This window comes from Rutilus rutilus, assembly GCF_951802725.1.
Source record: "Rutilus rutilus genome assembly, chromosome: 15".
Classification (NCBI taxonomy): Eukaryota; Metazoa; Chordata; class Actinopteri; order Cypriniformes; family Leuciscidae; genus Rutilus; species Rutilus rutilus.
Genome location: NC_140220.1, coordinates 23984655 through 24006959, shown reverse-complemented (window position 1 = coordinate 24006959; position 22305 = coordinate 23984655). Strand labels below are relative to the sequence as shown.

The 22305-nt window shown below is 36.7% G+C and overlaps 2 protein-coding genes across 3 annotated transcripts in view; one reads left to right on the top strand and one right to left on the bottom strand.

Moving 5' to 3' along the window:
• The window catches only part of plpp3 (phospholipid phosphatase 3), a 36540-nt gene extending 34414 nt beyond the window's left edge, over window positions 1-2126 (bottom strand). Inside the window, exon 1 of one of the 2 annotated variants that reach the window (XM_084431486.1) lies at window positions 1702-2126. In XM_084431486.1, coding sequence (XP_084287612.1) covers window positions 1702-1837 — 136 coding nt within the window. In that variant the 5' untranslated portion in view covers window positions 1838-2126. The remainder of the gene's footprint in view (window positions 1-1701) is intronic. The other variant, XM_084431487.1, reaches the window with a different exon arrangement.
• Window positions 2127-4128: 2002 nt separating this feature from the next.
• Window positions 4129-20462, top strand: prkaa2 (protein kinase, AMP-activated, alpha 2 catalytic subunit). The gene is made up of 9 exons (XM_084431485.1): window positions 4129-4334; window positions 8335-8476; window positions 11261-11354; window positions 12692-12836; window positions 13699-13786; window positions 14332-14556; window positions 15383-15884; window positions 15974-16100; window positions 17250-20462. Exons 1-9 carry the CDS (start codon window positions 4241-4243, stop codon window positions 17489-17491), a joined length of 1659 nt encoding a protein of 552 aa, XP_084287611.1. The 5' UTR covers window positions 4129-4240; the 3' UTR covers window positions 17492-20462.
• Window positions 20463-22305: the final 1843 nt, after the last annotated feature.

Sequence of the window (22305 nt, the reverse complement as noted above, 5' to 3'; positions counted from 1 at the left end):
GTTAAATGTATCGCTCGAAGGCACAATTGTGTTCGACTGTTGTGGGTCTGAACCTACAACCTTTAGGTTACCAAGTGCACATCTTTAACCACTATAGGCAACACTTTCATCAAGCTCCCAATGTCACGCTGAGCTGGTGAAAGCTGTGAATGACAGCACATCGAAAACTCACATGCTTTCCTTTTAACCCTATAAAGCCTGGCTTACAAAGTAGTAAAAAAAAGTGTTTTGGTTGAATATCATATTTTGATACATCAAGCTTGTATGGCCCATATAGTATGATATGGGAGAATATGAGAATAGAGCTTAAGGAGGAAAAAACACTTATTCAGAGGGTTGAACTGAGCAAAAAAAATATGCAGTTTGGTGCAATTTCTGATATTTTCAGTGCTAAAAAGTAAGATGAAATTGTGTGGCTCTAAACATATAATGCAATGCAACACAATGTAATAGATATACAAATAAAAGTTCCTCAAAAGCTTGATGTATCACATTTTAGCATGATTTTTCACAAAAAAAAGTAAGTGTTATATATAAATTATATACAAATCAGTAAAGATTTCATAGCAAAAAGACATGTAATAGGACCTGAAATTGTCTTTGTACAAAAAAAGTATGTACTGTCAATCAAACGACAGACGTCATGTGGTAGATTGAGTACAACGTTTTCGAGCAAAGTTTTGAATATGTTGATCATTTAGAGCCCTTGGAAATCTGTGTATCAAGTATGACACAGTTAAGCTTTATAGGGTTAAAGAAAATTGGAAAGAAAAGACATGCGCCTGAGAGCAATTTACAGATATCACTGTGTGTGTATGTATGTCACGGTCAGTTGACTGTACCAAACTTCAAATCTAAATAAACTCTGTCATAATAAACTCGTCAGATCCAAATCAACTGCACATGGCTGTGATGGTCTGCCTAAAAATCGACTGCATCACAACTATAAAAAGCTGTGAACGTAAAGTCATGTTTACAGAACTTGTTTTGACTACAGATGATTCTGTAACATGTAAGTGATCGGTTAACCATAATAAGCATGTTCATATGCCACTTCAAAAGATGTCAATAGGGCGCAAAAAGGGCCACAATAACTCCCTCCTTCATCTGATGAGTGAGAAAGGTCTCATTAAAGCAATCCAAATAAGGTTTCTTACACAACCCATGGAGAAAAAACAAGTGGTTTTACATCAACAACAGTGCCAACTTTGCCCATCCTACGTGCTGTGATAAGAGCCTGCAACGGTTATTCTTCTGTTTACTAAGATACCACTGCAAATTATGAAAAACAATTTGCATTATCTCAATAAACAGTAGTTCATTTTATTCAGCTCACATAATCTCCTATAGATTAACAGTTAAACCAGTTTAACTTCAATTGTCAACATTCATTCCACCTGGTGCATTATGGCTATACAAAACAATGTACTTTTTATGCATTTATATAACTGTACAAACTTTTTATTTTATTTATTTATTTTTTCTAACATTTTTATTTAACCTTTAGCTTAATACTGTGATCTTAATTACTGCAGAATGCTGTATTTTTGTACATTTTGTGATCAAGTTTGAGATGACTAATAAACAGACAGATAATACATACATATATATATATATATATATATATCAACGAATGATGGTTCATTGATTTTAGACATAATATATGCATAATACAAAGTTTTTGTGTGTTGGGACACTCACCCAGGACTAGGCAGAAGATGTCTAGTGCTATCAAAAGTTTCCTCTTGCTGTTGTCTACGCCGTTGTTGTTTAACGTGGATGTTCCTCCGTTTCTTGTTTCGGGTGCCATCGCTTTCTCATACATATAGTTTTGCATTTGAGAGAGTTCCTCCAGTCGTCTTTCTCCTTTAAAAATCCCAGAGATTCACCGCAGCGGTTCGTTTCAGTGGTCTTGTCAGCAAGGACGAGTCGTATAAAGTTTGAGGGAGTTAAGTGTCCCGGCTAAAGTGGGAAGACGTCCTGAAAAGTCAATGAAAACAATGAGCTGTCCGTGCAATCAAGTCCATTCAACTTTGTCCAGTGAGAGAGCAGTCGTGTTGGGTCGGTTAGTGAGTTCTGAGTGTGGTCTAGTTCTACTCTACTTGAGGGTTTGAACTGAGAGCGGCGTTTTAAAACTAGGAGATCAACTCCTGTTTATGAATCCTCCTTTGGTCTCCACCTCCTTTCCTCCAGTAAGCGCTCAGCCCCCTTCTCCTGTCCCGAGCCACGCTGAATGAAGCCCACGGCCCTTCAGCACACACTCATTCACTAACCCACTCACTCACACAGACAAACAAACACACACAGCGAGCTGCACCGCCCCTAGCGGCCATTGCTGGAAACACATCGTAACCACCAGAGCAGTTATCTCATTCACATCAGAAGAAATAGGAAGAGGGTTACATTGACCAGTTAGAATGTTTTTCTTCTTCTTCTTCTTCTTCTTCTTCAGTAAATCATCCCTTGATATTCCATGTTTTATTCATAAATCTTATATGTGAGTAACACCCATTATGCAAGGTAATTTTTTTTTTGACTCATTCATTATTTTAATGGATATAGGCCTAATAATAAATAAATGGATACATTTATTTTGTGACCAATTTTCAGATTGTTTCAGCTTCATATTTTGTGTGTGTTAAACTGATGTTTTTTTTTTATCCCCCATTTATCTTGGTGTTTTTCTGTAATCCAAAACACTATAAGAACTCTAGTAAATCTAAAAAGCAGGGAAGTTCTGCAAAAGAACTAGTCGTTAAAAAACGGAAGCTTGGAAGAAGTTCATCTTTTTGTAGGACAATGATCCCACCCACAAAGGTTAGATTAACATCTGACTAGCACCAGAACAAAGAGGTATGGCTGGTCGACAATGAGCTCTGTCAGAGATCTGACCCCCAATTCAATGGAGGATCTGAGACGCTAGAAAAGTGTGGTGCACAAGGAGCATTTGACTAACCTGCAGGAAACCTGAAAAAAAAAAGAAAAGAAAAAAAAGAAAAGAAATAATAATAATGCCACAGAATGTCAAACTTTGTAATGTATGTTATAGCCTATATTCTTATATTGTTGTAATATATTTATTTTCTAATATCTGTCTGATCCAATAAAAAATTAAAAAATTCTACAATATAAAACAACTCAGGTCTTGGCAACTCCAACTCAGCAGTGATGAAGTATTGCCATCTAGCGGTGAAACGCATGTAACACACTTGACGTTTACTAGACTAGCGACAAAAATGACTTCACTCGATGATCTCGAGCCAAATAATATTAATATAACAGTAATAACCTTTTGCAGTTGTGTACGGCCTATTGGTGGACTTTACACGAGAGCGATCATGAAAATCACGGAGAAAATCACCTTTAATTCTGCAGTATCTGGTGATTTTGACTGCATGATGTGCACATTTACTAATACGTAAATAAATAATACATTAAATAAAGAGACCTATTTACTAAATTTAGTGCAATTAGCCTACTTACTATTAACTATTAAAACGCTATTAAAAGTATTATTATTGTTATTATGTTTATTATTTTAAAAGTTAATTTTATGTTTTCAATAATCATCTATTGATATAAATAGCCTAAATACACAGCTGTGAAACGTTGCTGTTTAAAAAGGTAATTTATATATATACGTTCTGACAGAATTCAAGGGTTCATTATAGATAGATAGATAGATAGATAGATAGATAGATAGATAGATAGATAGATAGATAGATAGATAGATAGATAGAAGAAGCCTTGAATTCTGGCAGGACAGTGTCACATTTCCTTAAAATATGCGTATTTATTTTCATTCCTTTTTACCAAAAATGTATTACTGTTTTTACTATATGAAGAATTGTATTTGGTGGTTCTATAGTGAGTAAAATTTCAATAGGTAAAATAAAAATAAAATCAAACGAAATGGTACATACATTCTTATATAATAATTAATGTCATAGTAGTTGATATATCTTAAAAATAAATAAATAAATAACGTAGAAGTTGTGAGGTGTATCGTGCTCAGTAGTCAGTGAGGGGAATACTTGTTTACCTAAACACCTCGACCGCCCCCTTCACCGCCAGTTCAAGCCTTATCAGCTGATCCGAGAGCTGCCTGTCTGTGTAGAGTTTACAGGTTCTCCTGAAGCTGAATTCAGATCAGCTCTGAGAGGGGTTCAGTAAAGCTCAGTCTGCCTCATGTGTTCAATCCCGCCTACTGTAAGGCAGCCCGAGGACCTCACATAGTAAAATGGCTGAAAAACAGAAACACGAAGGCAGGGTAAAGATAGGACACTACATCCTCGGAGACACGCTGGGAGTCGGAACATTTGGAAAAGTGAAGAGTTAAGTATATTCATTTACTATGCGTGTTCGGACGCTGCATGGAATGCGAGTACGAACGTATGTTTTCGGCGTTGTTAGTGCTGAACTTGCCGGCGGATGATGTGCGCAATTTACGTAGCATGAAATGCGTAGTCAGAACCTCCGCTAACGTCCTCCAGGCGCAGAGAGTGCGTATTCTGTTAGTGAATATGGCGTGGAGATGGACATTCTTTCAGCACCACAGAAGACGGTGCACTTGCAATCATGTTTGCGCAAATGTTTAGTATCACAACATTTGGGGAACTATCTGGCATTTCGGAAATGTTTAGGGTTCACATACTTACGCCTTCTTAATATTTGGCATTTTACATTTTTTTTAATGCTCTGTCATCCTCCCTGAATCGCGACCAGGCATTGAGCTGCGCTCTTAAACATGTCATTTGCATACATTTCCAGCTCCCAAATTATTGAATCTTTAAAACGTTTGTCTCAAAAGTGTATTCTGATGATTACTGTAAAAGTAGCACTGGAGCAAATGTCGTAGTTGGTATATTTTACCTGCAGTAGTGCTTTGACCTTGCAGTCATTTTCTATTCTAAGCGCGAGTGGGAATGCCGCTCATTTTGGGAATGACCTTTCGCACGGGTGTATAGCCCTGTGTTTGAGCTTTGCTCCACATTTATTAAAGTAAAATCTTATTATATACGGTCTATGATGCATTAAAAGAAATGCTCTCAATTATTAGTGTATGTCTGTGTTCATAAATCCGTTATAAACTTACTTACTGATTGCCAGTGCATTATCATTTCATAAAAAAAAAAAAAGATACACGATTCGATTCAGTCCGCCTTTACCATAGGGTTCAACAGTACCGCCCACTTTTCCAGGGGAACTATTTGTTCCCATTCATTTTCCTAAAGGGAAACCAAACCATCCAGCTACAGGGTGAATCACAACATTACAAACTTTGATTTGAAGCAACAAAAAGAAAAAAAGAAAGAAAATCAGACTGTGCACATGACAGCTTTTTGAAAATCTTATTTTTTTATGGAATATTGCAGTAGGCTATTATTATAAATGTGTATAAAAAAAAATATATATATATATATATATATATATATATATATAAATAAGGTGAAGGACAAGTGAACATCATCATAAAAGAGATGTCGCTAGAGGGAGGGGGAAGTTATTTTGATTAAAGATTATGAGGGCACAGGAATAATAAAATATATATATATATATATATATATATATATATATATATATATATATATATATATATTCATGCACATCTTTTTTTAAAATTCCTGTGCCCTCATAATCTCTAATCAAAATAACTTCCCCCTCCCTCTAGTGACATCTTTTCTATGATGATGTTCACTTGCACGAGGGCGGGGCAACCTGTCACTCACATGACATCACAGCAATAGCAAACCACAACAATCCGTTGGTCTAATCCATTCAGAATGGACAAAATCAAGTCCCGCTCTACAAAAATCGTGATTCTTAATTTATCCAGAATCCTGCAGCTCTACTAAAGGAATAGGGCTAGTTAAAAATAATTTTTATTTTATTTTATCTTTTATAAAAAAGGATAAAAAATCCTTCGGAGCAAGAGAATCTTTACTAGCCACTATCCTGAGCTGTGATGTCAGCCTGTTTCATCTGAATACATGGATGTTTTAGAATGGCCATCAATAGAGAGCAACAGTCAGGTTCTGGAAATAAAAACTGAAATTGATTTTGAACGGTAACTTATAAACCTATAAAGACAGACCTACTGTGAGCTACGAGGTTGTTAGATGGTCCACATTATTATTATTTTATTATTGTGTTTAACAGCGGAATTCCCTGGTAAAAAAAAAACTGCATTACCCAATAATAACCCTTGATGCTGTACAGAAAAATTCCACCAGTCAAAAAAAACACTCCCATGAAGCACTGTGAATGAGGTAATTGAGTCGATCTCTCTACGATCTCAAAATACTTAGGCCTAAATGTTTGTATATCGTCACCTTCCTAAAATAATTGCCTAAGTCTTTTTTCAGGTTTCTCAGAAAACACACAAAAAATGAAAAATAACTTCAGAGGTTCTTCTTGATGTAGCTCCTATCTTTCAAAGCTTGTAAAATTGCCTTTTAAAATTTTTAAATTGCTTGTAAAATCTTTTGACTTAGGCCAAATAAAACGGCCTAGGTCACACTCTTGACATAGGCCATTACACTGCAGGGGTAGAACTGCATGATCTGTTCAACTGAGGATGTGGGGATTTTACCAGAGGTGGCCAGCATCATGAGGAGATGACTTATGCAAAAAAATCATTTTTGTCAAAAAATGACTTAGGCAATTATTTTAGGAAGGTGACGATATATAAAATCAACATTTGTAAATGAGTAGTTTTATGTTACTCCATTGTTTTTAGTTTATGCTGTATGCAATGCATGATGGGATTGTAGGTCTATCCCTACTAAAGCCGTTAAGTAGCAAGTACACTGTCTTGTACCTTTGTATTTTTGTGAGATATTTTAAATACTTTTGTTTGTGCTTCAAATCAAAGTTTGTTGTGTTGTATTTCACCTCATGATTTAGCCTATAACGCTTTAACGAACACTTTTTAAAAATCCCTATAAGGGAAAATGAATGGAAAATAATACGTCCAGAACTAGCGCTGCTGAAAAAGGGGGTGGGCGGCCGCTAATGCACTCTATGGAGAAAGATGCTCCTTGCAGTCAGATGATGAATTTACAACATCTACCAAGGGTTTTTGCTGTCTAGGTAGGCAGCTCGCTTTTTGAGATTTGAGGCTTGAGGCAAAACCAAAGTATAGCATTCACAAAAAAAAAAAAACAATGACCAGTAGAGCAAATGACCTTGAGGAGAGTCTTAAGATCTTTATCAAGACAGGAAATCTAACAGCCTTATCAGGCTCCACATGAGATCCCATGACTGCAGTTTAAGCACACTCATGCAACATTTCAGGGAAACGCATGCAAGCTAACAAATAATCCACCATAATACTGAAAACACTGAAATGGTTTATTCCTTGTCTGTAAAGACTGTACAACAGAAGCTGCTTGAGGGTGCTGATATGAATAAAGCCCTTTAAACTCCCTCCATAATGCATGCTCAGGGTGTCACTGGACTTAAATATCCACAGCGGAAGCACATTTTGTTTGCAAGTGACCCTCCAACTGTTATAGAGGCTTTGCTTTTGCAGCTCTATTAACTGACCTTTAATTCCTTATTTCTTCATGTAGCTCAGGCAGTGAATATAGTTCCTAAAATTATAAAGTAAAAAATACTACTGAATAAACCTGAATAGATTAGGTTACACCATTCTAATTATTTTAAGGTTCAGAATATGCAAAAATAACTGAAATATATACTTATATACTTAAATACTGATAGATTTGTAACATTATACATGTCTTTTTTGTAATTGTTTATGTAAGTATACTTGTGTGTGTGTGTGTGTGTGTGTGTGTGTGTGTGTGTGTGTGTGTGTGTGTGTGTGTGTGTGTGTGTGTGTGTGTGTGTGTGTGTGTGTGTGTGTGTGTGTGTGTGTGTGTGTGTGTGTGTGTGTGTGTGTGTGTGTGTGTGTTTCTTCAGCTTGGGGGCGAGAAATATGTAATCTTACTTGTTACAATAATATGCAAGACTGATAATATATCAAACCAAACAAAATGAGGGTATTTGTTTTCGTAAATTTTGCTCAAAAGTGAGCAGTATCTAATTCTAGATAAGCAATTGTCTTAAGGCTAGTATATGAAAGTCTAAACTCAGAGTAGATCAGGTTTTGTTTGTTTATATTGAGGCCTCAGACCTGAAATGAAAGTCTCATCTCTTTCTTTGTTTTCTTAGAAGGTTTGTGTTGGAGGTCGCCGGCCCGCAGTGCTGATGCTTGCTTTCGTTGGAATAAAACTTATCTTTTCATCAGTGGTGTTTACAATAACCTAACTGCTGGCGATGGTATTTCAGCTGAGTCTTCATTGATGTGTGTGTGTGTTTGGCCAACAGTTGGAGAGCACCAGCTAACAGGACACAAAGTTGCTGTGAAAATCCTCAACAGACAGAAGATCCGCAGTCTCGATGTTGTGGGGAAAATCAAACGAGAGATTCAGAACCTTAAGCTCTTCAGACATCCACACATCATCAAGCTGTGAGTGAATCACACATAAAAAATAAATAAAAAAACATGAAAAACGCAATCAACATCAACAAAATCCACTGAGGTATGCCTGTGCAGTGCACTGGTGATTATCTACCTTGACCATTTTTACACTGGGTTAACTGACGGCTTAAGCTTCTTAAAGATTTTAAGAAGCTTTATGTCTTTGAACTGGAATTTCAGGAGACTTTAATATGGTGCGCTTAAAACTTTAGGAGTATTACCAGGATCATTACACATGCTGACTTTATGTGCTCAATGTGTGTCAGTTTTTGTGAGATTTGACATCACTAATGACAAGGATGTGGAATATTTTTGTGGGCAAATACTTTAAATACAAATTATTTGATCAAAGGTGACGCAACAGATGTTTTTTTTTTCTGTGGTTACAGATAATTGATTTTAATGAGTCCAATTGAAAAGACCAGCTTCGTCCTGCTTACATTTCCATGCTGGTCCAGTCTGGTGTGTTCTAGACGCTGGTAAAGCAATTATGTTCTCCAGAAAAGCCTAAAGCTCCCCAATTCAAGACAAACATTTATTAAAACTAAGCTGCATAAATAGATTGTCCTGAAATCCTCAGGTTTCTGGTGTTATTTTGATTGTATATAAAAAAAATTAAAAAAACACACACATAAATATATATATTATATATACAAGTGCTGGTCATAAAATTAGAATATCATCAAAAAGTTGATTTATTTCAAGAATTCAACTTAACAGGTAAAACTAATATATTATATAGACTCATTACATGCAAAGTGAGATATTTCAAGCCTTTATTTGTTATAATTTTGATGATTATGGCTTACAGCTTATGAAACCCACGAAATCAAAATCCCAGAAAATGTGAATATTACATGAAATCACACAGTAATTACACAGTAATACCATGGTCATTGAACCAGGTTTTGGTTCTTTTGGCAGTGTGGGCAGGTGCAAATCCTGCTGGAAAATGAAGGAAGCATGAAGTGCTCTGAAAATGTCCTGGTAGACTAGCTTTGAAACTTTAAACCAGTAGTAGCATGTATCAACCTGCCAAAGTGGCTTGATTTCAGTAAACAAGGTTTTGTCACGTCAGACCTTGTCAATTGTAATGGTTCGCCACTAGGGATCTTTATCTCAGTGAACCAGTTTCTATATGGTTTTTAAACTGATCTCAGATCAGATTTATAGTGTAGGCATTTATTTAATTTTTTTAACAAACTCTACAAGTTAAAAGAACACATTGTACAGACACTTTGGTATTTGAGGATTTCTAGATTGCATTTAATAGATTACACGGTTACACTTTATTTCGATGGTCCACTTTAGACATTACCAACTATAAGCAACTTTGCAACTACATGCTAACTACCAGTCATAGAGTATATTAGTAGCCAGATAGTAGAATGTTGGGTTAAGGTTAGGTGCTAGGGTTCAGGGAAGTAGAATAAGTTGACAGGTACCTGCAAAGTTACTTTTATAGTCAGTAGAATGTCTTTTGGGTGATCATTACAATAAAGAGTTAGCAGATATTAAGCAGACAGTTAAACACAATTTTAATTATACTGAAAACCAAGGACAGGAGCACAATGAACAAGAAACAAAACTCACCAACAAGACAGTTCAGTGCATTAGACTGGAGAAACACAAGGGCTAAGTGGATAATAAGGCACAGGTGTACACAGACTTAAAGGAACAGAGGGAAACAGGAACAAGACAACCAAATACATTACACATTTTAATTGGGAGGAAAACATTTCTTGTTCTGTCACTCACAGTTCAATGGCACATTTCAGGGTTGTTCTGATCAGAAGTTAAGGAGACAAAGACAGCATAATCTTTTTATCCTCTCATATCCCTATCTCTCACTTATTCCCCTTCTCTCATCATAATGCAATAGCTGTGTTATTGTATTCTCGACACATGTACCATGTTAAGCCCCTGCTGTGTTTTTGTGTGTGCTTCTCTGGGTATTTGCTCTGTTTTGAGAGCGTGCTTTGTTCTCTCCTTTTATCATTCTTTTTTCAATGATTGGATTTTGTAAAGTTACATTATGTTTGTTTGAAAATCACATCAGGTGTCCCAGACTTTTTCAGTATTCTATATTAAGCCCCTCTGAGGAATAAAGGCCTTGTCCTTCTCTACTGCTGGTTGAAAGGCTGTCTGTGTCTCCCACTAAGGGATCTTATGTTGAATATAAACAGGGACAACAACACCGCAGACTGCCAGTAGGTTTCCCTGCAGAAATTACGATCAACATTTCTGTTTCCAAGAACTGTAGCAGAACATGCTGTTGCTCTTATTGGCGTCCAATACAATTGAGTTGAAAAAAAAAGCTTGTTAAATAGGTTTTATAGAGTAGAGTTTTTATTGAATTTTTCTTTTCTTTTTTCTTTTTTTACTATAGTTTTTCTGTGCAATGACATTTTTAATGCATTTGACTTCCAAAATGTGTGAGAAACATAATATTTGGTAAGTTATGTTGGGCAGGGTTTTATGGGTTTTATTCAGATTTTTGGATTTGCTGGAAACCAATGGCAAGGAGTTTTCATCTTATTATAGTTGATGCTTGCAGTCAGCTGAAGTTGCAATAATAATATTGTTTCACATATCAGAGAAATCCAAATGTTTTTCTTTGCAGGGTATAAAGGCATACGTACATGATAAAGACAGTGTCCCCCGGGCCATTGGCCATCCTTATTGTTGAGCTCTGTATTGCTGTATGTTGAAAGCACCAACATTAAAGCCTCTTGTTGAGTGTCTGTGGTTCTTTTCTCTGGTGTGTTGCAGGTATCAGGTGATCAGCACTCCCACAGACTTCTTCATGGTGATGGAATATGTGTCTGGAGGGGAACTCTTTGACTATATTTGTAAGCATGGAAGGGTAAGAATCATCTGAAGAGCTCCTGCTACTAAAGTCACCTACAGGCTAACAGGCTCTTAGAATCATGGGAAAGACTATTGGCTTTCTCAATGGTTCTCTGTAAAATTACTGAACATCACAATTAATAGAGTTCTACACAACAAAACAATTACATACAATTATGGACAACACAATTATGTTTTGTGTTAGTCACCTAATAGCTGGGAACTGCTTTATGAGCCTCAGGACTCTTAACTTGCTTTTGTGGCTCTGGTCTGGATTTGAGCATGGATTAACCTTTGAGACTTCCAGACCTGTTGGGGTTATGGGGATCTAGCTTATCCAAACAGCACCTGATCCAGTGAGGTGTTCGTGGGAAGGGTCAGGGAGTTCATGCATATATACAGCGTTCAGTCTTTGTGTTTTCTGGGTTGCCTACAATGGCACTGCCTGACGGTTCATGTTGCAGGACATGTTTAGTTTGAACACACAGCTGACTATGGTGAAATTTGATCCTTTTTATTTTTAGTGCCTTAATTCATCAACACTTGAACAAGTTTTTGAATTACTTTTTGAATATGTTGTTGGATATAAGAATAATTCAGTAAAAAAAATTTCTAAAAGGTGGCAGAGTTTACATTAATATGCCCAATTTATATGATTTATCTAAATTTTAGCATTTAAGAAATTCAATGAATTATAATACATAATTTACATTGACAAATTACATATAGCCTACCTTTATATAGATAACATAGACTATCTATCTATCTATCTATCTATCTATCTATCTATCTATCTATCTATCTATCTATCTATCTATCTATCTATCTATCTATCTCTCTCCGTCTGTCTGTCTGTCTTTCTATCTGTCCATCCATCCAATGTATTTAACAAATATAAGTTCCCATTTTAAATATATTTTAGTAAAATAATTCAATTTTTAATTAATTGAATTATTCAAATAATTTAAATTAATTGTATTGGGGGCATAATACATGCATTAAATGATTATTAAATTAATATATCTAAACACCTGCTGTATCATATTCAGTACATTTTCAATACTGTTTTTCTAGAAATGAAATATTAAGTGAGGAAGTTGCTTAAATTCAGTAAATATTCATTTTGAAATAATATTAACAATACAAAAGTTATTCTTGACATTACTTTATCCAAATAAAAAATTTTCCTAGCAAGAAGACGAGTATTTGATCTGGATAGTAGTACTGATTTAGACTTGAATGTAGAACTTTGTATCAAATACAATGCAGACAGCTTTAACCCACAGAGAACAAATACTAGTTTTTATTATACATAATGTTGTAGTAATCTCTCTTTATGTCTCTCATGTGCAGGTGGAGGACACAGAGGCGAGACGTCTTTTTCAGCAGATCATCTCAGCTGTAGATTACTGCCACAGGCACATGGTGGTGCACAGAGACCTCAAGCCAGAAAATGTTCTGCTGGATGGCAACATGAATGCCAAGATCGCTGACTTTGGTACACACACACACACACACACACACACACACACACACACACAGAAAGCTAATGTTGTGCAGACAGTGAGGGATAGTTGCCAAGCAACCAGCTGCAGTTTTGTTGCATGTCCACTCGTGTGGTTTATATGAGGCATGCTGTTTGATTATCCACAGAAGAGCGAAGACAGGAAAGAGGCAAAGAGAAATACACATAAATCTGCCCTGCAGCTCGATTTGTTGAGCTACACCACATATACAGTGGGGTCCAAATGTTTGAGAGCACTAGTAAAAATGCTTTATTTCCTAATTTTCTAATTTAACATATCTATATTTTAAATTACCTTTTACTTTGTATTATTTACACACACACATACACATACACACAAGTATAAATTACTTCTATTTTCTATAAATCTATTTCACAGATTTTAAAAATGATACAGCAAGCTGTGTATATAACAAATATATACATAAATACCCCAATCTACATATATATTGGTAGAATGTTATTTTTATATTTATTAATATAATGACATTGTATTGTGCAGTGGGCATAACACATGCATTACAATGATGATTGAAATGAATATACCTGAACTATCTGCTGCACCCTGCAGATGCACTGAGCTACACCACATATACAGTGGGGTCCAAAAGCCTGAGACCACTTGTAAAATTTTTCTAATTTAATAGATTTTTACAACTTCATATTATTTCATTATTTATTTGTATTAAAATTCCCAGATTGTCAAATATAGTGTCATACGTTTGGATCCCACTGTATTTAGATCTGCCCTGAAATACGTTTTGTTTTACTTGTATATATATACTTGACCAATCAAATTGTCTGTTTAGTGTATTTGTGCGGTTCTGCTTGTCAGGTCTGTCAAACATGATGTCAGACGGAGAGTTCCTGAGAACAAGCTGTGGATCACCAAACTACGCTGCACCAGAGGTCATTTCAGGAAGGTGAGAGGTCATGTAGTCAGTTTTATTAAAGTCTTATGTAAAGAATGTACAGTTCTTGGACAATATGCGCTACACTGTATTATATGTATCGATAGTCAAAAGTCTGGCCTGCTTGTTTCTGGAAAATTTCTCATTCATTCTGAGGCCCTGTTTACACCTGGTATTAAGATGCGCTTAAGTCGATCGGATCACATGCTAAATACAGGTGTAAACAGGTCTAAAACGTTTTGAGCTTGTCCACTTTCGACCACTTCCAAACGCATTCGACTGGATTGCTTTCGTAGTGTAGATGCTCATGTGGTCGAATGTGTTCAAACAGCCACAAGAGACCACCTACTCTCCGCCTACTGACCTAACGTGTAAACATGTGAAGTGCACTAGCTAGATGGGATTTAAACTTTGCCAGCTGAAGACCTAAGTTTGGTTTGAAGATGAAAAAACGCACAAGCGCAATGTTCTCTCACCATTCCTGATTTCTAACACACAATGTAGACACAATGTAGTAGCCCACACATTCACACAATGACACGTATGTTGTGTTTCAGGCTGTATGCTGGTCCAGAGGTGGACATCTGGAGCTGTGGCGTCATTCTCTATGCACTGCTCTGTGGGACTCTGCCCTTCGATGACGAGCACGTGCCCACCCTCTTCAAAAAGATCCGTGGAGGGGTCTTCTACATGCCAGAATACCTCAACCGCTCAGTGGCCAGTCTACTAATGCTCATGTTGCAGGTGGACCCACTGAAGAGAGCTACTATCAAAGACATCAGGTTGCTATTAGTCATCACACTTCATGGGACTTATTTTAACGATCTAAGCGCATGGTCTAAAGCGCACGGCGCAAGTGCACTTAGTGCGTGTCCGAATCCATTTTGCTAGTTTAACAACGGGAAAAATGGTCGGCAATGGTCGGCGCATGGTTTAAAAGGGTTGTCTCTATTCTCTTAATGAGTCATGGGTATGTTTTGAGCGTAACGTGAAATAAACCAACCAGAGTCTCATCTCCCATTCCCTTTAAAAGCCAGTTGCGCTCGCGCAATGGCAGATTCGCCATTTACATGACGGAATTTGATAGTGGGAAGACTGAAAGACTGAAAAAGGTTTTTTTTTTTAAATTTGGTTTGTTTTTGTGCTGCTGCACGTCCCTGTGTGTGTAATAAGCAGAGTGTGTGTGTGTTGTGGACCCGCCTATAGGCATACATTACTAATGCGCTCTTTAAATAACCAAAAAATATTGCGCCATTGATTTTAGACCAGGTTTCAGTTGGTCAATGGCACAGTCTATTTCAGTTGCCTCAAAATAGCAACTTGCCAACAATGAACACACCTCATTTTCAGACCAGCACACCCATGGGCGAACAGATGGGCGCAAATGCATTTGCTATTTAAACAACGTGGCGCAGGACGTGAAAATGATAACTGCGTCGGGCTGAAACTAGCAAAAAACACTTGCGTCGCGCCTGGTTCTGCTTTGAGCCAGGTGTATGATAGGGCCCCATGAACTTATGCACTCTGTCAGTTTAACCATCGTATGATTTTAACAAATATTTAAATACAACATACAGTACATTTATTTTCTTCTCTCCTGTATGGCAGAGAGGATGAGTGGTTTAAACAGGACCTTCCTTGCTACCTCTTCCCCGAGGACCCCTCATACGACTCCTCAGAGGTGGACGAGGAGGCCGTGCGGGAGGTGTGCGACAAGTTTGAATGCACTGAAGCCGAAGTACTGAGCAGCCTCTACAGCGGAGACCCTCAAGACCAGCTGGCCGTGGCGTACCACCTCATCATCGACAACCGGAGAATCATGAACCAGGCCAGCGAGTTCTACCTGGCCTCCAGTCCCCCAACTGGCTCCTTCATGGAGGAGGGCATGCCTCTGCCACCAGGGGTCAAACCTCATCCCGAACGGATGCCCCCGCTCCTGGCCGACAGCCCTAAGGCACGGTGCCCTCTGGACGCCCTCAACACTACCCGACCCAAACCGCTGGCCGTGAAGAAAGCAAAATGGCACCTGGGCATTCGGAGCCAGAGCAAACCGTACGACATCATGGCTGAGGTTTACCGCGCCATGAAACAGCTGGAGTACGAGTGGAAAGTGAGTGGCTTGATACAAGCACAAGTATGCATGTTTGATTTGATTAGTGAGAATAAATGTGTCAGTGTGTCGGATGTCGTGGGATTTAGGTGGTGAACCCGTATCACCTGAGAGTGCGCCGGAAGAATCCTGTCACTGGGAATTTTGTGAAGATGTGTCTGCAGCTCTACCAGGTGGACAACCGTAGCTACCTGCTCGACTTCAAGAGCATCGATGGTGAGCATCAATCAATCAGTCTTTTTTAATGACAAGTACCACCAAAAATGACGATCTCTTTACTGGAATTAAAAGGCAGCTATTTATTTTCATGTACCTATTTTAACTGTATGAAAAAATATAACATTTCCAAACCTGAATAATTGACTATTCATTTTAATTTCAATTGACATTTTTTGTGACTTTGTGTACTAAAACCATAAGAACTTTTTAAGATACAGTACGTGTGAAAAAAAAGGTTTGGGGCCATTAATATTTTTAATGTTTTTGAAAAAAAAAAAAGGTCTTATTTTCACCAAGGCTCCTTTATTTAATCACAAATACAGTAAAAACTGTTGTATTGTGAAATATTATTACCATTTAAAATAACTTAATAAAATAATTATTTAATTTGAATATATTTATGTAATTTATTCCTGTGATGGCAAAGCTGAATTTTCAGCATCATTACTCCAGTCTATAGTGTCACATGATCCTTCAGAAATCATTCTAATATGTGACCCTGGACCACAAAACCAGTCACATGGGGCAATTTTTTTTAAATTGAGATTTATACATTATCTGAAAGCTGAATAAATAAGCTTCCCAGTGATGTTGTCCATTTCTGTTCGCGATTGTGCCGCATTCACTCACAAAAATAAATGTTTTATATATTTACGGTAGGAAATTGACCAAATATCTTCATGGAACATGATCTTTACTTAATATCCTAATGATTTTTGACATACATAAAAGAAAAATGGATAATTTTGACCCATACAATGTATTGTTGCTATTGCCACAAATATACCCGTGCGACTTGTGACTGGTTTTGTGATCCAGGGTTACATATGATGATTTGATGATCAAGAAACATTTCTTATTATTATCAGTTTTGCACTGCTCAATATTTCCCTGAAAACGTTTCAAATTTATTTGAAATATATATTTTTGGTAACATTATAAATATATTTATGTCACTTTTGACCAATTTAATGCATCCTTGCTGAATAAAAGTATTAATTTCTTAAAAGAAAAAAAAAAACTCTAAACATTTAAAGTGTAGTTGTGAAGCCCCTAATGTACAAAAATCCTAATTATTGTCCGGGCTTGTTACTCTTCATTATATCTGTCTGATAAAATGTAAAAATTCTTTTGCTCACTTTTCAGATGATGTGATCGAGCACAAGTCAGGGTCGTCGACTCCTCAGCGCTCTGGCTCTACAGCGGGCCTCCATCGACCACGGCTCAGCATCGACTCTGCGAGCGTGGCTGTCGAGATGCCCCAGCTCAGCAGCTCTCTGCCAGGGTCTCTGACCGGGAGCACACCCCTGCTGGCCCCGCGTCAGGGCAGCCACACCATGGACTTCTTTGAAATGTGTGCCAGTCTCATCACTACCTTGGCTCGCTGAGACCAACGCGCCCAGAAAACACCACCATCTAGTGGTCTTTACCTCTTAGAAACCAGTCAAAAGGTGAAGGGGTTAAGGGGTTGTGAATTATGGAGTTCGGGGTTGCTTTTATGTCGGTCCCACAGTAGCAGCCACAGACATACAGTGGCCCCAAAAAGGTTTTGGACACTAAAGACGCAGGTATGAGTCGTTGTATTAGTTAACCAATCATATCAAGGCCATCAGCAAACAACGTGGCATGCAATTTATTATTTATACCATAATAATATAGAGGTGGAATAATAATATAATAATGGAAATTATTATTACTATATAATAATAACAACACTATTATAATAATTATTATTATGTTTCATTCATGTTTGACAACCAGACATGGTCCATATACTTTTGACATTTTCCCCCCATAACTTTTTATCTTGTAACTGTATATGTATAGCTTTTATTATTTTAAACCTAACAGATCTTTTATTTAAAAATCAAATAAAACATTAATTTTGTCCAAAACATTTTTAGGGCCACTTTAGTCAGAGGTTTTTCCTTATCGTCATATGTTTAAAGAATTCAAAAACTATACTTCTGATTTTATATATACATTTCTTTTGATAACATGTATTATACAGTATATTTATATTCTCATATCGATCACTTGAGTTGCATAGTTTAGTTAGGTTTAAACATACAGAGCAAAGATCATTATTGAATTATATTATATTAGAGATTGTTCCTTATTTTGCAAAGAAATCCTATCTATTCACATTATTTAAGAGTTAATTTATAGAGTGAAGAACTTATATTGAGCGTTCAGGCTTTGGCTTGCAGTCTCCAGAGAGCATTTATATAGCAGTGTTGGGGAATGTCAGCGTGAATCTCAGATGATACACACCATCTGCAGTGGAAACCGCTGACCGTGACCTATCTGTGTCTGTCTCAGAGGCCTTGCTTACATCATGGGCTGTGCCGCTGCCATAGAGAGACAAATATGCTGGACGAGGGCAGGCAGACCAGCTTAAATGTTGTGCCTTGATATGGCTAAAATGCAAATAGAGAAGAATACAGACGATGAAGTGGAGAACGTGCCAGTCATTTTGTCGATATGAGTGAGCCTTTAATCAGACGGCCTTAAAATATTCTCAATGCCTGAGATTACAGACAGACAGAAAGACATTATTAAAGCACTTTCCCTGAATGACACATTCAACCCATTATTATTTATGGTTTTCTGCATTTTTGTAAAGTAATAGTAATATACTATAAATATAATTTATACTTATATAAACATTATATACGCGGTGTGTATCTGATGAGAACATATAAAGCGACCCAAGCCAAGAGCATTTAAAAGTTTGCACCCCTGCGATGCCTTAAATAGATTGTGAACTTTAACATATTTGGTTATGTGTGTGGTTGTTTGTATGAAGTAGATCCAATGTATTTATTAGTTACACATATTTATTCTTTATTTAAGCTCACATCTTAAGTGTTACTTGTGAACAAATGACATAAAAAAGTGGATTTCAGTGGGGATTCAGGTAGTGGATCTGTTGTTGTTGTCTTTGTGCCAACGTGTGTGAATGACCAACTACAAAACAGCCAGATGGGAAATAGCAGTGAAAGATGACTGAAAATGAGAGGAGTGAGTTATATTGATTATTATATGCAGATGTTACATTATGACAAATCATTCAATCAAACAAGACAGCCAAAAAAGAGATGTTTTCAGTTCAACCAATCCCAGACAGCAACATAGTGTCGGCATTGATCCGCATGTACTAGATGTGGCCCGGATCTGGGCCGACACTATGTTGCTGTCTAGGATAGATCTGAATCATTTGAACCAATCATTTTTTTATATGTGTTGAACTAGTTGCAAAGCTAGATCTACTAGTCATTTTCATATTAATTTCTGCTCATAATCTGGAAAAACTGACTTTATCGCAAATTGTTTTCTATAGATGTGGTGATCTTCCTGAATCTCCCCTTCTTGTACTGTACGTAATGGTTAAATGTCTACCATTGTGCGCATGGAGCAGAGCGTTTATGTGTTTTGTACCAGTATGCTGTATTTTTATGATACATACTGCAGTTGTACCATTTTAACTGAATGTAAAACAGAATGGAAAGTTCTCGTATCATTTATATGAAATGCAATAGATATGATGCCTCTAAAAAGTTTAACAGTTCGGTGCAAACCACCATTGCTGGGGGAAGATTAGACTGGATTATGATGTTGTTTTCATGGAAAAATATTGCACAGTCCTCCCAGAATTCAAAGCCTTTACGCATTCTTAACATTCTCCCCTCAAATCCCAAGTTAACTCCGGGTCGCTTTGAGGATCAGTGCACCTTTCTGGAGAAAAAGTGCTGAGGTAAAAGCTTAAACACATAGTTTAGGGAGTTTATCGCCCCCGCCCTGCTGCTGGACTTAGCCATTTTTATTTACTATCAATGGGAAACCTTGGGTGGGAATCGCAGGAATGTGCGCATGCTTGGTAAATCTTTGTCTTATTTCAAGTCCCTTACGCCAGTTTTATGTCACTTATATCAGCTTTATGGCTGTGTTTTGTGAAAACTGGTCAGAAACTTTACGGCCCCCATTAGTTTCACAGGGGCATTAGTGTGTTGGCCATGGCTTCAGCTCATGTTCAGTGTTTTGTCTATGTAGAGGCGTTTGTGCTGGATATTATACCCTCCCTCTCTCTCCAGTGCAGTGTTGTATGTGTGAACAGCTTCCCTGCAGTGAAACATGAGAATAATGTGTTTTCTACCTGTTGCCGAGCCCTGCTGGGAGACGACCTCTGCCTGTCAGTGTATACATGTCTGTACTGTACATGTGTGTGTCACTTCCTGTCTGTGTGCGGTTTTCATTTTAAAAGTTATGCACTGCATGGTGTTCCTGTTCTGATTTGCACTTTCATTTTTATTGTTAAAAAAGAAAAGAAAAAATAGGGAAAATAAAGAGGTATATGCAATTTTTAGTTTGTGTAGTTATTTTGATCATGCATTATAGCTGTCAAACATATGCAGTTTGGAGCAAATCAACAACACTCTAAAAAATTGTTGCTGGCTTAAATTTTTAAGTACAATCAGCTTGGATTTTTAAGTCATTTCAACTTAAATGAGTTGAATCTTGTATAACTCATAAAAAAAGTTGCTTGAGTTATTTTGATGTAAAGCAATGTAAAAACATATGTTGTCATAACTTATTGATCATTTCATTTTTAACAGCCAACCTGTGACAACATATAGTCCCCATGGTTATGGAAAACCTAAAAAAAAAAATGATTACATGCCTGGAAACTACTTTCTCCTGTATTATAGTTTCCACAAAAAATATTAAGCAGCACAGCTGTTTTCAACATTAAAAAGAAATGTTTCTTGAGCAGCAAATCAGCATATTAAAGGTATAGCGGAGGATTTTCCCGAATTTTAGAAAAGAACCGCCCTCTCCACTTTTTGAAAAAATGCACATGCGCAATGCTCCCGAGAGGGAACGCCTATTAAATGTGTGCACGAGAGAGTACATTAACTTTTACTAGCAGTGATTTTAAATGGATTTCTCCAAATAGCATGCCAAACTTTACCTGTCAAGTAGAAACTTCGCGACTGAGGCATCAGTGGGAAGCCCAACCTGTGTTTTGAGCGCACGCCATCGTGTGCACGAGCACGTACGACGGCCTTAAGTGTCATATCACCAGAATGATTGACACTTAGGAGGACCAATAGTCTTGATGATCCACCCGGAAAAAGAAAATCCTCCGCTATACCTTTAAAATGATTTCTGAAGGATCATGTGACTCTGAAGACTGGAGTAATAATGCAGAAAATTCATCTTTTCCATCACAGGAATAAATGAAGTTTTAAAATATATTAAAATAGAGTTATATTAAATTATAGTAATATTTCACAATGTTACTCTTATGCATTTTTTTTTATATATATATATAAAATAAATGCTTCTTTCAAATACATTACTGTAAAAAAAATCCCGTTGTTTTTACGGAAAAAAACTGGCAGCTGTGGTTACCAGAAAAATACTGTAAAAATCACATCAAACCGTAAACATACTTACGGAGTAACATGTAAATTTAACATTTTAAACATGTGAATTCAACATTCTGTTGAAGTATCAATATCTGTTTTGTACCATAGTATTACACTGACAAACCAACAATCACAGCAGTAATGAGAGTCACATGATTAATCAAAGCTAATCACAAGTAGTTCTTCCACAAGAAAGTTAATATTAATATGTAGAAGGTGCACAGTGTCATTCACACAAACATTAAACACCATCATGGTAACACACATGAAATTTTAAAAATACAATAAACATTAATTTAACAACATTAAATGTAACATAAAACCCTAATGTGCATAACTGATTATAAAAAACTAAGAAAACTATGACGAAACATAGTTATTTCAACAAAAATACATCAGATGTGAAGTGTCACGCAGGGAATTGTGGGAATGTCAACTTACGTTTTATCACTGTAAATTATACAATCACTTGTTCGTTTTTACTTCCAAAAACTGTAAATGTAACGGTATTTTACAGTAAAATTACATTAAATGTACCGTTAGATCTATCACAGTTATTTACCGTATATAGTAAGGAAACTTTCTGTTAACCAATTAACAGTTTTTCACTGTAGCATTTTTACAGTCTTTTACTGTTAAAATCACGATCATTTTTTACAGATCAGTATGATATTTTTGCAGCTTTTATAGTTATACAAAATATTTATTTATTTAATCCGTACTTGAGCTGCTATACTGGAAAAATCAGGGGAACCTTTTGGGAACAGTTT

Excerpts from the sequence above, each read along its gene's own strand:
- prkaa2 (XM_084431485.1), top strand. The coding sequence starts at position 4,241 with ATGGCTGAAAAACAGAAACACGAAGGCAGGGTAAAGATAGGACACTAC. Across the intron at positions 4,335-8,334 it reads AACATTTGGAAAAGTGAAGA|TTGGAGAGCACCAGCTAACA; the intron begins GTTAAGTATATT and ends TTTGGCCAACAG. Across the intron at positions 8,477-11,260 it reads CATCCACACATCATCAAGCT|GTATCAGGTGATCAGCACTC; the intron begins GTGAGTGAATCA and ends GGTGTGTTGCAG.